This window comes from Ceratotherium simum, chromosome 14 (assembly GCF_057802395.1).
Source record: "Ceratotherium simum simum isolate JZ-2026a chromosome 14, ASM5780239v1, whole genome shotgun sequence".
Lineage (NCBI taxonomy): Eukaryota > Metazoa > Chordata > Mammalia > Perissodactyla > Rhinocerotidae > Ceratotherium > Ceratotherium simum.
Window position 1 is genome coordinate 10,351,791 of NC_141913.1, and position 16,989 is coordinate 10,368,779.

General features: G+C 34.9%; 1 protein-coding gene across 5 annotated transcripts in view; it reads left to right on the forward strand.

The window, feature by feature from the left end:
- Window positions 1–16,989, forward strand: part of ROCK1 (Rho associated coiled-coil containing protein kinase 1) — a 151,361-nt gene that overhangs the window by 21,169 nt on the left and 113,203 nt on the right. For 3 of the 5 annotated variants that reach the window (XM_004421038.3, XM_014780289.2, XM_087439014.1), the window contains exon 2: window positions 8,543–8,624. The exons of 1 other annotated variant lie outside the window; for it this stretch is intronic. In XM_004421038.3, the coding sequence (XP_004421095.2) occupies window positions 8,543–8,624 (82 nt within the window). Of the gene's footprint in view, window positions 1–1,923; window positions 1,967–8,542; window positions 8,625–16,989 lie in introns of those variants that run through there. One more of the 5 variants, XM_087439016.1, reaches the window with a different exon arrangement.

Here is a 16,989-nt window from a genome sequence, read left to right on the forward strand (position 1 = left end):
TTTTCTGTTTGACCTCCCTGTTTTTTTTCCTGTGTCCCTTTTTTGCCTTCCTATGGACAACTTGAACATTTATTATTATTCTGTTTTGATTTACCTTTAGTGCTTTTGTGTGTTATTTCTTCATGTAGCTTTTTTATTGGTTACTCTGGGTATTAAATTAGACATACATAACTTATCACATTTAATTGGTGTTGACATTTTACTAGTTCAAGTGAAGGATACAAATCTTACCTCCTTTATGTTCCTTTACCCTTCTTGTTTATAATATATTCATCCTTAATATCTCCTTACATACATTGAGAAACAATCAGGTAATGTGATAATTTTTGCTTCAACTTTCAAGAGAAGGCAAGTGTATTGTATTTTCCCATATTTTTACTCTTTTCATTTGTTCTTCCTTCCTGATATTCCAAGATTCTTTATCATTTTCTTTCAAGTTAGAGAATTTTCTTTAACCGTCATTTTAGGATAGGTCTGCTGGTAACAAATCTCTTAGTTTTCTGTCATCTGAAGAAATCAAAAAATATCTTGATTTTTTTGTTGTTTTTTTCTTTTGCTGGATACAGAATTCCAGTTTGACAGGTTTTTTTTGTTGCTGTGGATTTCTTTGGGTATGTCCTGTTAGTTTTTTTAATCTATAGGTTTATGTGTTTTGTCAAATGTAGGAAATTGTTATCCTTCATTTATTTTAATCCTTTTTATTCCCTTTCTTTCTTCTCTCCTTCTGGGCCTCCAATGATACAAATGTTAAATCTTTTGTTATAATTCCGCAGGTCTCTGAATCTGTTCATTTTTTTCCCCCCATGATTATGGTCTGGTCTTATGAAAATTTGTATAGGAACTTTAAAAAGATAACAATTATCTGGTTTTTTAAAAAAATTTTCTTATACCACTACCAACTAAAGAACATATGATATCTGTTTATTTTTCCCCAAAGAAATGAATCAGACACTTGAAAGAATAATTTGAAAAACAATAAACTATCCCCCCCAACAAAATCAAATAATCTGAGCTTTTTTAGTTATTCATGCCAAGAGAAAGTCTAGCTTGTGTACACCCATACCTATAAACTTTAAAGTGATAGGGGTGAAAAATCCTGTTTGAAATTATCCATGAATATGTTTCTATGACTTATTAGGATATATCAGTTTCTTACAACAGCCCTATGTGCTAGTTGCTGTTATTATCCTTATTTTACTTATGAGAACATTGAGGGTGTGAGGGATTAAATAACTTGCTCAAGATCATGTGACTATTAAGTGTTCTAGATTGGAATAGGATTCCATGTCCTTTTGACAAGATACTGTTTACATAGAAGTATTTTTCTAGTTTACAAGGTTAATGTCTCAACTTTGTATCTTGATTCTATCCTCCCTTACATTTCTTGAAACCTCACTTAATCATTTATGTTCTATAAAAATCTCTCTTTTCTACCTAAAAGTCTTCCATCAAGTTTAGGTTCTAAATCACACAAGCTTCTAATCTTTCTCATTTTGTTTGGCTATTATTTCGTTTGTTCATTTTCCATTAACTTTTCTACCCACTATAAGCTGGTTTATGCCACTTCTACTCTGATGAAGCATTCTATTTAAGGTTGATAGTGACCTTTTTAAAAAATTTCCCTAAGAGTCTCACCCTATCTTCTCCTCCGGGCCTAGATGGTCTATTGTATGTCTCTGCCGTCATCTCTTGCCTCAGGTGTCTGTGGGTTTTGTAGTTGTCCTGTGGCTTTTATGAGCAGTGCCCACTGCTTTTTCTGCCTGTGTTCCAAGTAATGTGAAACAGAGACAAGGTCTTGAGCTTAGTCCTTCAGGCATCTCCCAGGCAGGTTAGAACAGACATACACAATAATTTATAAATATAGTGTTACTCTGCTCTGTCCAGTTCAAGGTGGGGGAAGTGGGAACCAATCTGCCGCCTGTTCAAGACCAAGACTGCCCCCACTCTGGGACGGAGTGGGATAAGAGTGAGTAAAAATATTACAAAATTTTCCTACCATTTGAAGATTGCTTTTACTTGATTGGACATTTGCTTGGTTGCTGTAAACCTTTGATTGTTTTTCTGAGCTCCTACAAAGTTGGTTCAAAGAGATTCTGGTTTTTTTCTTTTTTTCTTTTTTTATGTTTCTGTGGGGGAGTGAGATGTTTCTCTTGGGTAATTGCATCTGTTTTATGGATTTAGGTGTGTTCTCATGACTTCCAAATCTATATCACAGTTCAATCCCTCTGTTTAATTCAAACTAATATTTTTAGCTGCCATCTAGTTATCCATAAAATGGTATCCTACAGTGACTTCAAATTTAATATATCTAAAAGTTTATCTTCTCTCTTCAGATTGTATACTCTGCCTTGGTTAATGAAGTCACTATCTACTCACCTGAACTAGAGGATATATAATCATTCTTACAATCATATAATCATTCTTTACCCTTTCTGCCCTCTTTCAGTCATTCACCAGGTTCTTTTGCTTCTAATGCTCCATTCCTGTTGCCCCGGTTTAGTTCAGACATTTATCTTCTTGTGCTTGTATTACCACAATATCCTCCTAATTGCTCCATTTTCCACCTGTTTCTTCCTGTTCTAATTTATCATCTTTATCATTGCCAGACTTGAATAAAATAAAAACCAGTCATGTCACTCTCCTTCCCCCCAAAATTCCTATGGTTCCAAATGGGTATCAGAAGATAAATACCCAAATTCTTAGCCTGGTATGTTACACCTTTAATACACATTCTGTAACCGATCTTCGCAGCTTTGTCTCCTGCACCTCCTTCTTTTTACCCTTCTGGGACCAGAGCATCCTATTCTCATTCTCTAAATTCTCCTTGCCTTTCCTCTCTAGATTGCCTTGCCCCACCTCCATCTTCTTATTTCTAAATTCTATTCTGTAAGGATCAGCTCAAATTTCATTTCCTTTATGAAGCTCTGATTGATTAAACAGTCCTTTCTCTCTTGATGTAGTACCTATTTATAATACTGAGGATCCTATATTATTTACTTTTTCTACTGACTAGCCAGTGAACTCCCGAGACAGGAAGTATTTGTTATTATTATTATTACGATTAATATTATTATTTCTGGTTTCCTAGAGAGGAGGAGGCAGACTTATAAATAAATAATTACAACATAACAATTAAATGCAGTAATTTCTATAATAGGAAGCACATAGGAGGTCATTATTAACATTTTCTCAGGGTGTTGGGAAAGGTAAGTGACATTTGAGGCAGTCTGAATATAAGTAACATTCACGTTCCAGCTGGAGAAAAGAGCAGGTGCAAAGACAGTGGGGTAGAGTGAGCATGGTCTTTTTGGGAGATGGCTGGTAGCACACGGTGGCTCAAGCCTAGATACATGCATATAGAGAAAATGAGGCTGGAAAAGGTATAGATGGAGACTGATTGGGAAGAGCCATTGTATGTTTTACTAAATATTTGGAATACTTAGTTTTTTGGCACTATGGGTCCTAGGGAGCATTGGTATGTATGTAGTAATGTCACGCTGGTTAAACAGATTTTAACTGTATTTAATATCAGAAGTTGTTAAAATTCCCTGAGGAAATTCTGTTTTCATTTTCATATCAGTGCTTAATTTTGAGAAATTCCTTTTCTCTTTACCTAGTGAAGAGATTTACATGTACCAAAAATATTTTCTTTAAATGGTACATCCTCTGTCATCAAAAATTTGACAGCAGTCTTTTAGTGCCAAGTGTCAGCCTATTTTAGAAATAGTTTGTTTTTCAGAAGCCCTGATTTTACTGCCATAGTTTAAATGGATTTTTTTGGTAGTTTCTCAAGAAATATTTCTCAGTTTAGAATAGTGACACTTAGATTTTTGAAATTTTACTTAAAAATAAATGTTTTTTTACATAGTATGTCTTCCTTTCCAGGGCCATTATATTCTCATACCTTAAAACAAATGTTTTATTTCTAATGGATGTAATCATTAATGGTATTTTACACATGAGTCTTTTTTTGTAATTTAAAACTATCCAGAGAACTAGTTTGCAGCAGTGTTCAGTTGAGTAATTTTCTTCTACTTTTCCTCTTGCTTAAGCTCTGTTGTGGGATAACCAAACTGGTGCTTTTCCCCCCTCTTAATACCCGTGCTCCTTAAGAAATGTGGAATGTTCATTCTTTAGAGATTCTTGTAAAATGTTATACTTGCAATTAATTATACCTGCTTTTGTGTGTTTATGTGAAAGTACTGCTCCAATGTGACTAACTGCTTTCAAAATATACTGCTGTAACTGGTCTTCTATCATTGTTCAACCATGAGTAGCAAAGAATTTGATTATTGTAGTTCTTTGACCTTGTTTGGCTCCCCTCTTGTATAGCCTCTCCTCTACAATTCTTAAATTTGTGATTAAGCTATATGATGGACTTGTTGTGAAAGTAGAGGGTAGCTTTCCTTCATGCCTAAATCATAAAATTGAGTGAAGAAGCAGTTCAACTACATGGTTTGCCTGTCATTCCTTGTTAATGTTAATTTAAGGAGGAATGTTAATTTCTGTCAAGGTCCTGAGTTCTGGTACTACAGAATATAGACTTTAGGAAGTGGGAAGTCTTATTCTTCATTATTTTACAGAACTTTGGAGTGTTGAATTAAAGTCAGGATTCCTTGTCCCAATTTATCGTTGGATATAGACATACTTTGTGTTGTGTAGCTTCTCTACGGCATTAAAGTAGAAGCCTGTGTCCCTCTCCACCACCCCAGTGTCTTGACTCCCTTTAGTCCTCTGTTGGTATATGCTTTAAATTATGCTAGAACAGTACCTTTCTGCTACTTTTATTTCTCTGATAAAAGCCATATAATTTTTGCTTGTGGATGATACTGAAAAGCCATACACCAACACATACTACTGTAAAATTAAAATGTATGATGATAGGTCCGAACACTTAGTGACCATATCCAGTTAGTTTTCCGTTAACAAATGCATGATCGAATTCTATGGTCAAGCAAAAATCAGATGCCCCTATGTAAAAAAAAAAAAAAAAAAAATCATAGATGGGATTACTACATTGGAGAAGGATTTAACATTGTGACCTAAGATTTACTCTTAAGGTTTTATGACCACGTGACTAAAATGTCTGTTTTCTCCTTATATCCTTTCTATCAATAATGAGACTGACTTGTAGAACTTTCAAATGTCAGCTAGAGAAATAAAGAGAGGGAAGTGGAACTATTAAGGGCCAGACACTTCACATACTTTACTCATTTAATTTTCGCAAATCCATTATGAGTTGTAGGTAGTTATTATCCCCATTTTACAAAAGAGAAAACTGAGGCAAAGAAAGGTTATATGATTTGTCCTCCCAACAGTAACATGCAAGTATACTGTGTTTTTTTCTTTAAAATGCTTTTGCTTTATTTTTTCGTAGTTGAATTCTTTTGACCCATCTGGAATTCATTTTATTGTTAAGCATAACTCAAAAATCTTTTTCCTCCATAGTGCTGTCCAGTTATACAAACAACATTTACCAGAAACTTGACACTTTTTGTCAGCCGCATCTTGCCCCTTGGCTCACTATTGAAGGGGCAGTTCTCTTGCCTTTTCAGTGCTACAAGTCCTATAGCTCATGTGTTGGTTAATGCTATTTCAATTCAGTGGCATTTATTGAGCTCTTACTATGTATTTCATTTAGGATGCTTCTAGTACAAGAACTAGAAAATCCAATGCAAATTGGGTGAAACCATAAGGGAAATTTATCATCTCAAGAAAGTATGGGTAGAGTGGCTCCAGAGTAGGTTAATTCAGTGGTTCAACAAATATCCTTCCATCCTTTGGCTCTGTTGTCCTCATTGTGTTTGGTTTTGTCCTCTGCCAACTTACTTTGAGGCTTCAAGATGACTGCTGTTTAAGGTGTCACATACAGACATGACAGTTTTTCATGAAAGGAGAGGCTGTGTCTTACATTATCTCTTTCAAGAGAGAAGAAGCTTTTCCCAGAAACCTTTCTGTAGGTTTTCCCTCATGTCTCATGTGCCAGATTATTGCCATGTTCCTATACTTAAGCTGAACGCTGGCAAGAGTAATGGGCCTCCATGTTTGGCTTAAATTAGACTAATCAGAACCAACCTCCTGGAGCTAGGTAAGGTCTCCACTTCCTTGGAAGCTGATAGTCTCATGGAAGAGTGTAGGTGGCCTGAACAAAATCAAGGTTAAATTAGGAAGGTAGAAGGGGGAAATAATTGTTGGAGTAGGAAAACCCACAGTGTCTGACATACTATGAGTAAAATATGAGGTGTATTAGAGAAAACATAGGATTTTGAGTCAAAACACTACGTTTTGAGTCCTAGCTGGTAATTAGAAGAATGACTTGTGATTTTCTATTAGTTTCCGTTAGTTTTTGAACAGTATATCTTGGTTTAAGTATACATGTTTATTCTCAATTCCTAATTTCATTTTTAAGAGATTGAAGATTTTTTAAATTATGTTTTAATTATGGTCATGTTATGTCTATAACTACTAGACAGAGTATTTTGATTCAGACACAGCTAGCTGTGTGGCATTGCACAAGTCAGTTTATATTTCTGATTATTTGCCTTGGCTATAAAATGAGTTGGTTAAACAAGGTAATTTTTGAGGTTCTTCTCTGTCTAACATTTAATAATTTTTTAAAAAACGTATTTGGAGTAAGATTGGAGGGAGCTGTTTTCAGTGTATTTACCAAAGACAGCATGTGAGTAAAATTTAATATACATTTCCCTCACTTTTTAATGTTTTATTTGATATTACAAAACAATCTAAGCTATTATAAATTTAGGTGTTCTGAACCTTTTAAAACTGGAAAGTGTCTTTGGAAGTAGATGTTTACTAGGAGCTCTTAAAATAATAATTGTAAAGTATAATAATATATTGAGGTTATTGCATTATACCTACTTGCATTTCCCAGACAACTTTAAGGTATCAAAATTTGGCCTAAAATTTTTCTTGTGTAGCTAATAGTACTTGCACTACACTATAGTCTGTATAATTTTTTGGAGTGACACAGTACACTGAAACTTAGTGTCTAATCTAAGAAAAATATTATTTCTTGAATAATATAATGCCTTTGCTCTTGGGCCTAAAAATTATTGGTTTCATGTACATTTTGTGCCTCTTTGTTCAGATCATTCTGTAAGGTGCTGTGGGAGAAAATGAGATGTTAACTGTGGTTTCTGCCTTAAAGAACTTAAAAATCTATTCAAAGTTTTTTCTTTAATATTCATATTTAATTTACCTTTTCCTAGAAAATAGTGATTCAAATATTTATTGGTTTGGTTTTTCAATTTAGTATAGACCAAGCATCAGCTGGTCTTCCTAAAAATCAAGTTGTCATGTGAAGGTTCCCATCTCTTTTCTTGAAAAGAATTAACAGAAATATTCAAATGGCTTGTAAGACTCTGAGAAATATATCTCAAGGGTAGATGAACTTGCTGTAGTGGAGGAACTTTTTCTTCAGATCTGCACAAACTTCTGAATTTTGAAAAACCACTATAGGGTGAATTGGTCTCTTCAAGCAGTGAATAACATTGGTGGTGTTAGCCATCTTCTCCATGGTCAGTTTCCAGCTTATGCAATGATATGTTTTAAAGCACGTTTAAATTTGACTCTACTTTTTGGTTTCCTTGGGGGAATATTTTAAGTATTCTAAAAGCTGAGTGATTCACACTCATGGTTTAACACAAAGTATAAAGTCTGTATATCCTCTGGCTTTAATTTCTCCTTCAATCTTTTATGAACATGACTGTACAGGGTCTGTAGAAGGTGTGTCTTCCTTTGCTGCTTCTGTTTTTATTCTTGGGCTGTGCTGGAGCAAATTAAATTTCCCCAGCTAAATAAAATGAAAATTACTTGGGACTTTTTGAATGTTCCTCCGGCCACATGACAGGATATAATCTGAATAGATGCATTTCCACTTCAACACTGATTGGTATACCTTCACATTGCCCTGCACTTGCTTAGATACTATTTAAATATCCACTGAAAAGTAAAAGCTGATGTTTGTCCTTTACTAATGGTTGCCCTAGAAAGTGCTTCAAAGAAGGAAAGAGAACTCTTATGAAAACCCAATATGTTTTTATAATTAAAAATGTATCTAAATAAAGAATTTATTTTATACTAAACTTCACATTTTAGGAACTACTATTTAGATACTACCTTGTAAAATGTTCGTACTCACAAATATAGGCCATTTGTTTTTGATGAGTATCTGAAATAAAGATATATGCAGTAGTAAGAAGGGAAGTGAAAAGTAAAATTTCGTGCCCTTATGAGGGGAGTAGGGCATAAGTTGAAGTCACTTATAGCCAATTTTTGGTGATTTTGCTGCTCCTTTGCCTGGGAGGGAGTTAGAAGGTAAAAAATCTATATATGAAATAAAAACCAATATTTTCTTCTCCTGGTACTCATGTAACCTTGTAGAAGGCGTTAAATGAATGCAAGCTGTATGAGAGAAGGCAAATTGAATGTTAAAGCGTATGTTTTATCCTTTACTCATAAGAAGGCGAAGTATTCATAGTGTGATCCACAAAACTAACTGTTTGTTTGTTTATTTGTTTAGGATGGATTGGATGCTTTGGTATATGATTTGGATTTTCCTGCCTTAAGAAAAAACAAAAATATTGACAACTTTTTAAGCAGATGTAAGTAATTTTTTTGCGGAGGTTAATGACAGACTGTATATAACGAAATCTTGGCTTTGATAATTAAAAAAAAAATTTCTTTTTTTTCCTTCTGTCTACTCTTTGGTTATTTCATCAGTAATTCCTACATAAAATGAGTAGGAAATGGCAAAGAAACTTTCTTAATAGTTTGGGTACCAATCCAGAGAATCTGTAAAATATTTTGCAGAGAAGGGAATGAAAAGAAAATGGCTTAAATAAATATGTTAAAATAAGCATATACATACATGCACGTTGGATTTCAATAATGTTATATTTATCCTCTATTTTTTTTTTGTAAATGAATTAGTTATTGTATTTTAATACCTGCATTTAAGAATAGATTACAGGGCCAGCCCCGTGGCTTAGTGGTTAAGTGCGCGTGCTCCGCTGCTGGCGGCCCGGGTTCGGATCCCAGGCGCGCTCCCACGCAGCGCTTGTCAGGCCGTGCTGTGGCGGCATCCCGCATAAAGTGGAGGAAGATGGGCACCGATGTTAGCTCAGGGCTGATCTTCCTCACACAGACACATAAAAAAGAATAGATTACGTATGAAAAGCCCTCCTACCACTGAGAATTTTCTCCAGGAAAGCTGGCTCATATTTAAGTTTTACAGATGTTCTTTTCTAAATAGTCTTTTTCAGATTTTGATATTAGATATTATCATTTAAATTTTGATTAAAGAACTTATTAAAATAGTTTTAAACTTTTAATCTTAAAGAATTGGTAATAAGATGTAGATCATAAAATCATCCCCACTCCATTTCTTTATTTCTATTCCTAAACCATACATATTGATACATTTAGGTTGGGTTGGTTTTAGTGTTATCTTTCAATTTTGGTTACATCTGTTTTGTTAGAAAAGTTTTATTGTCTAAATAGTCAAATCTTTTTACTTTGTTGTAATTTCTTTTTTTTTTTAATTTTATTTATTTTATTTTTTTTCCCCCAAAGCCCCAGTAGATAGTTGTATGTCATAGCTGCACATCCTTCTAGTTGCTGTATGTGGGACACGGCCTCAGCATGGCCGGAGAAGTGGTGCGTCGGTGCACGCCCGGGATCCAAACCCGGGCCGCCAGCAGCGGAGTGTGCACACTTAACCACTAAGCCACGGGGCTGGCCCCTGTAATTTCTTTTACACTGAAATCTTGCCTCAGAATTTTACTTATCAATTTTATGCTTTTTTAGTTTTTCTGTTTTTTATGAAAATATTTATTCAGCCTTAATTTTATTTTGGAATATAGTACCAGATTCTGAATTGGGAACTTTTTAAGTATAAAAGTTTTCTTAATTTCTCACATATTACTGAAAATCCCAGGAAAATTTTATTATTGTATACATTTGCTTGCTTGCCTACCTAACAATATAGCAAAAGAACTAAAAAGACGGAGAAACTTGGCCATTTCTTATTTGATGGGAGGCAAAGGATAAATGCTTGTTAGTACAAAGGAGGATGTGTAATTTTGTAAAGTTGGGTAGAAAGAAGTGGGACACATGCTTTCTTAATATATTACTCCTTTTGCTATGTACATTGCTGCTTTCGTAATATTAAGTATACCTTTATTTATTTATTTATTTATTTATTTATTATTTTGTGTGTATGTGTGGAAGATCGGCCCTGAGCTAACATCTGCCAATCCTCCTCTTCTTTTTTTTTTTTTTTTTGTGCTGAGGAAGACTGGCCCTGGGCCAACATCCAGGCCCATCTTCCTCCACTTTATATGGGATGCCACCACAGCATGGCTTGACAAGCGGTGCGTCGGTGCGTGCCAGGGATCCAAACTGGCGAACCCCTGGCCACTGCAGCAGAGCACGCGCACTTAACCGCTTGTGCCACCTGGCTGGCCCCTAAGTATACCTTTATATTATGTTTTATAAATAGAAACGTCAATAGCCACAGTAGAGATAAGTAAAATAAAATGAAAGTATAAAGTAAGCTGTTTTAACTGATAAACTTGTGTAGTTTAATCTGGAGATTAAATTGGAGAAAAGTACAGAGAATAATACAACAAAATTTAGTAAATCATATCTAGCATCAGGTAAAAATTGTGACCAAGGAGGGTTTATACCAGGATTGCAAAGTTAGTTTGAGGTTCAAAAATCAATTAGTTTACCATATTGACTTATTAAAAAAGAAAATCCGTAATATCATCTCAGTAGATTGAGAAAAAGCATCTGATAAAACTCAGTATCCATTCTTGATTAAATAATATCTCTCTACAAACTAGTAATTGAAGGAAACTTTCTTACTCTGATGAAGAGAATCTACAAAAAACCTACAGTTCAGATTGTATTTAATTGTGTATGACTAAATGTTTTACCAAGATTGGGAAAAGGCAAGTCTGTTTTCTCTCATCGCTTTCATTCAACATTGTCCTGGAAATTTTAGACTGTGCAATAAGGTAAAATAAAGAAAAATCATATAGATTAAAAAGCAAGAAGTAAAATTTTACTTATTCAGACAACATGCTTTCCGGTATACAGAATCCTCAAGATTCCACAAAAAAAGCTGGAAGAACTAATTAAGTTCAACAAGGTTGCAAGTTAGAAGACACAAAAAGCATTGTATTTCTATATATTTAGCAACAAGCAATTTGAAATTGACATTATAATAAATATAGCACCATTTACAATAGAAGCAAAGACATGAAAAATTTAGGCATAAATTTGACAAAATATGTGTAAGACCTGTATACTGAAAACTACATAATATTACAGAGAGAAATTAAAGACGACCTTAAAAAAAAAAGAATAGATATTCAATGTTTATGGATTAGATGATTCAATATTAAAATGTCAGGAATTCCCAAATTAATTGATCTATAGAGTCCGTGTATTCTCAGAACCTAAGCAGGCTTTTTTGTATAAAGTGACAAGCAATTCTAAAATTCATATGGAAATGTGAAGGATCTGAAATAGCCAAAACAATTTTGGAAAGTAAGAGCAAAGTTGGAGGATTAATACTACTGGATTTCAAGATCAAGACAGTATAATATTAATGAAAGAATAAACACATAAATAAATAGAACAGAGTAGAGAGTGCAGTAATAGACCCTTCCATATATGATCACTTGATTTTCAACAAAGATGACAAGGTAATTCAATATTCAAGCCTTACTTCACACCATATACAAAAATTAACTCAAGATGGATCATAGACCTAAATGTAAGAGCTAAAATTATAACACTTCCAGAAGAAAACATAGAAAATATTTGTGACTTTGGTTACGCAAGGATTTCTCAGATAGGACACAAATAGCACAAATAATTGTTTTAAAAAAAGATACATTAGACTTAATCAAAATTCAAAACTTTTTCTCTTCAGAGAAAAAAAAAGCCATAGACTGGGAGAAAATAGTTGCATAACATGTGAAAGGGGAAAGACTAGTCTTTTCAATAAATGGTGCTTAGACAACTAGGTATCTCGTAGGCAAAAGAATGAAGTTGGACTCCTAACTCACACCATATACAAAATTAGTTCAGAATGTAAGAACTAAAACTATAAAACTCTTAGAAGAAAATATAGGCATAAGCCTTCATGACCCTGGATTAGGCCATTGTTTCTTAGATATAATACCTAAAGTACAAGCAGCAAAAGAAAAATAAATTGGATGTCATCAAAATTAAAAACTTCTGTGCTTCAAAGGACACTATCAAGAAAGTGAAAAGACAACCTGTAGAATGGGAGAAAATATTAGCAAATCATATATGTGATAAAGGATTGGTATCTAGAATATATAGAGAAGTCTTACAACTCAATGATAAAAAGACAACCCAATTTAAAAATGTCAAAGGAATTGAACAGACATTTCTCCAAAGAAGATACACAGTGGCCAATAAGCACATGAAAAGCTGCTCAACATGATTAGTCATTAGGAAGTTGCAAATTATGGCCACAATGAGATACCAGTACTCAACTATTAGAATAACTAAAATTTTAAAAACTGACAATATCAAGTTTGTATGCAAGTGTGGAGCAGCTGAGCTCTGACATGTTGCTGGTTGGTTTGTACAATGGTAAGGCACTTTGGAAAACAATTGGCATTTTTCTTATAAAGTTATACATCATTTACCATATGACCCAGGAATCCCACTCCTGGGTATTTATCCAAGAGAAATGAAAGCATGAGTCCACACAAAGACCTGTATGAGAATGTTTAGGGAAGTTTTATTTATAATTTCTGTAAACTGGAAGCAACCCAAATGCCCATCAGCTGGTAAATGGATAAGCAAATTGTGGTACATCCACGTAACGGAATATTCAGCAGTAAAAAAGGAGTAAACTACTGATATGTGCAACAACATTGATAAATCTCAAAAGCATTGTGGTAAGTGAAAAAAGCCAGGTGCAAAAGGTACATACGGTATGATTCCATTTATGTGACATTATAACATTCTCCTTCAACTCCTGAAGTTGTATTTATGTAATATTTCACACAGAGTAATAGATTTTTATAGGATAGTATTTTACATACTGCTGAAATTCATTTATATGGATATCTATGGCTTTCATTAGTGAGTACATTAAAATTATTTTACTAGAGGTAAATGTTTTGAATTGCTTTTTGCTGATATATCAGATGCAGTGATCTAAGAATACACCTGGAGTATGGGATAAAGTCTTGATCTTTAGTAATTCAGCTTAAGTTTCAGTAAAGTATAGCAGCTTTCAAGTATAGCAGCTTGAAATATTTTGAACTTCAGGCCTAACTATATTACAAGCTGTTAATTTTCATCTCTTTGTGTTGAAGAATGTGTGGAGACTGAAAGAGAAGAGAGAATCTGTGACGATTTGACTGAATAATTAGTTAAAAATATAAAGATTTGCTTTTCTGGACTCTGGTGTATGATACCTAAATAACGAGGACTATGAAGAAAATGTTTATCAGCCTCACATAACTGATAAAGATTTCAAGGTGAACTTTAAGTAGGGATTAGAGAGATATTCAGATAAAATGAAGCTATCTTGGTGGGAATTAGTCACATTTTTGAAGAAATATGTTTGGGAGGGGGCATTCGGAGGAGGGAGGAGGAATTTGGGAACACAGATGATGACTTTATGCTTGTAAACCATTATGAATGTCACTGAGACTTTGGGGTACAAGATTAATAATTGTTAGTAGAAAAGCATATTTATTAAGTAAATCTTACCAGTCTAAAAGAAGGTAATGGAGGAAGGAAGAGCATTGTATGAAGAAGATTCATGAACCTGAGTAAAAATGTGGTAGAGAGTATTTGTTTGGATAAAAAAAGAAACCCAGAGATGATATTTTATGGTAGCATACTATAGCTTTCCTAATTTAGATTACAAAAGTGTCATAATAGCTATGATAGTGATGGTGTAGCAGCTATCTGCTTACAAAACCATACAAAACAGTTGATGAAATTTTTATTTGCATGGCTAGTAATTTAATTATTGAGAAAATAATGAGAGTAATTGCTATTCTGAGTTTAATTGTGACCCAAAAGGCTGAATTGGTTAGCATTTGGGATGTAGCAGAGACCTTGAGACAAAGCATTCAGTTCACTTTAGACCAGGGTTTCTCAACAGTGGCACTCATGACTCTTTGTTGTGGGGGGCTGTCCTTTGCATTGTAGGATGTTTAGCAGCATCCCTGGCCTCTACCTCTAGATGCCAGTAGCATACTCTTACCCTCCCCCAGCTGTGAAAATCAAAAATATCTCTAAAACTTTGCCAAATATCCCCTAGGAGTCAAAATTGCCCTCAGCTGAGAACCACATCTTAAGACTTTATATTAATGAAGGAAAGAAATGCTGGGCACAGTCAGGCATGTGCCCCAAGCTTAGGAAGTTTAATCAAATTTATTGAAAAGGTAAATCCTATTAGTAGTGATTCCAAGTGAAGGATTAAATTTCAAAAAGGGGTGAATATAAGGAGGTTGCAGCCAAAGAAACCAGAGTTATTCCACAGGGAGTTCTCAGCTCAGATTGGAAAGGATATGAATGACCATTTCAAGTATGAGTACATATCCAGGGATAAATGCAAAAGAGTAGTATAAATCAATAAAAATTGTGTTAGGCCAAAAGCCTGTGATAAACCAAGACTTGCGATAAGTTCTTAAGACAACAAAAGAAACTTACCCTGTCTAATCTTTCCCCATTTAGAGTTAAGAGTTCTAGATATATGAGAAAATGATAAATTCACTACATGAGACCATTTATTCTTGAAATATTTTTTGAAATATTTCACTAAAGACGTGAAGAATAAGACAGTGTTTTTTGTTTTTTTTTTAACTGTAGATCTAACTATCTTGTGGAGGGAAATACATGCAGAAGCAAATAGTAACGTATATATACACCTTTATAATAGTGGAAGTTTATAGAGAAAGTAACGATACACAGATCTTGAAGGAGTGAAGAACGGCTTCAGAAGGAATGTGATATTTGAGTTGAGTCTTAAAAGATGGGCTAGATTTCTCAATTGAGGAAGAACAATTAAGGCAGAGAGGGAACAGCGTTTGTTAAGTCACAGAGCCATCCAAAAGTATGATTATCTTTGAGGAACCAGGAGTTTGGTATAAATTGAACTTGGTTTATAAATGAGTGGGAAGGGGTAAGGAGGACAAATGGCAGAGGAACAGACTGAGATGGCAGGTTGGGGCTTTTGGGTTAATGGATTGGATGAAGAATTACTTAGTATCTTATTTTTTGTTTTCATTATTCTCATGAATTTTAAAAACTTAAAGGAATTGAAATTCAAGGAAAGAGAAAAGATTTGAGCACTTTAAATTAGTTTACACCCCCAGATCTAGGCAGATTACACCCTAGAATATTGAATTAACAATGCTGATGTGATTGAGGATCTTTAGAAAAACTTTGGAGAAATCTGGAGCTGCCAGAATATTAAAGATAAATAAATGGTCTGATTATAAACTGAAGAAAAGACCACTAAATGTAGATTTCTGATCAGTGGCAGTCTTCAGACAGAGCCTTGACCTTTTGTTTGTCTTCTACTACAACTACTCTTGTACAAGCTTCATCATCTCCACTTGAATGATCACAGTAAGTCTTCTATTTAGTCTCAGTGCATCTACTTTTGCCCATTTATAGTTACTTTGCTACATTGCTGTCAAAGGATTCTTTTTTTTTTTTTAATTTATTTTTTGTGAGGAAGGTTAGCCCTGAGCCAACATCCTTTGCCAATCCTCTTTTTGCTGAGGAAGATTGGCCCTGGGCTAACATCGATGCTCATCTTCCTCCACTTGATATGGGATGCCACGACAGCATGGCTTGACAAGCAGTGCGCTGATATTCCGCACCCGGGATCCGAGCCCCCAGCAGCCGCAGCGGAGCACGCGCACTTAACCGCTATGCCACGAGGCCGGCCCCAAAGGATTCTTTTTTAATTGCAAATTTAAGTCAAATTTCACTCCCACCCTTTGAGTAGATTTTCTTAACGAGGCTCTGTATGATCTTTCAAGTTTCATGTACTACTCTCTTCCTCATTTCCTTACACCTCAGCCACACGGCTTAGGTTTATGTCCTGGCAAGTACCTTGATACTTTCTCCACAAGACTTTTTAGATGATGTTTTTCTCTTCCTAGAATTCCTTCCAACCCCATCCAACTTAAAGGAGTCATCCTTTGGGCCGGCCCCGTGGCTTAGCGGTTAAGTGCACGCGCTCCGCTGCTGGCGGCCCGGGTTCGGATCCCAGGCGCACACCGACGCACCACTTCTCCAGCCATGCTGAGGCCGCGTCCCACATACAGCAACTAGAAGGATGTGCAGCTATGACATACAACTATCTACTGGGGCTTTGGAGGGAAAAAATAAATAAATAAAATATTTAAAAAAAAAAAAAAAGGAAAAAAAAAAGGAGTCATCCTTTAAATTTCAAGTAACCCTTCATTTTAGTTTCCTAACCTCTCGGGCTAGGTCAGATGTCCTGCTGCTGGGTGTGTACTTTCATGGCATCTTGTGCACTTATCACAGGTTATGTTTATTTCTACGGTTATTTGATTGGTATCCATTCCTCTTTTCCTCCTTCCCTCATCACTAGATTGTTAAGTGTGGTGAAATCTGGGCACTTGTATTTTTACTGCCAAACCTGTGTTTTTACTGACAAACCACACAAAATCATCAAATCAAAAACAAGCATACAGATAAGTCAACAAACAAGCCACACATGTGATAAGAGCAAAATAATTTCAGTTAACATGTAGAAAATAAAATTCCTTCAAAAGTTTCTATTATGGGTCTGGCCTGGTGGCGTAGTGGTCAAGTTCGCATGCTCCGCTTTGCTGGCCCAGTGGACGCAGGTTTGGATCCCAGGCACAGACTGCCGCACCGCTTGTCAAGCCATGCTATAGTGGCGTACCACATAAAATA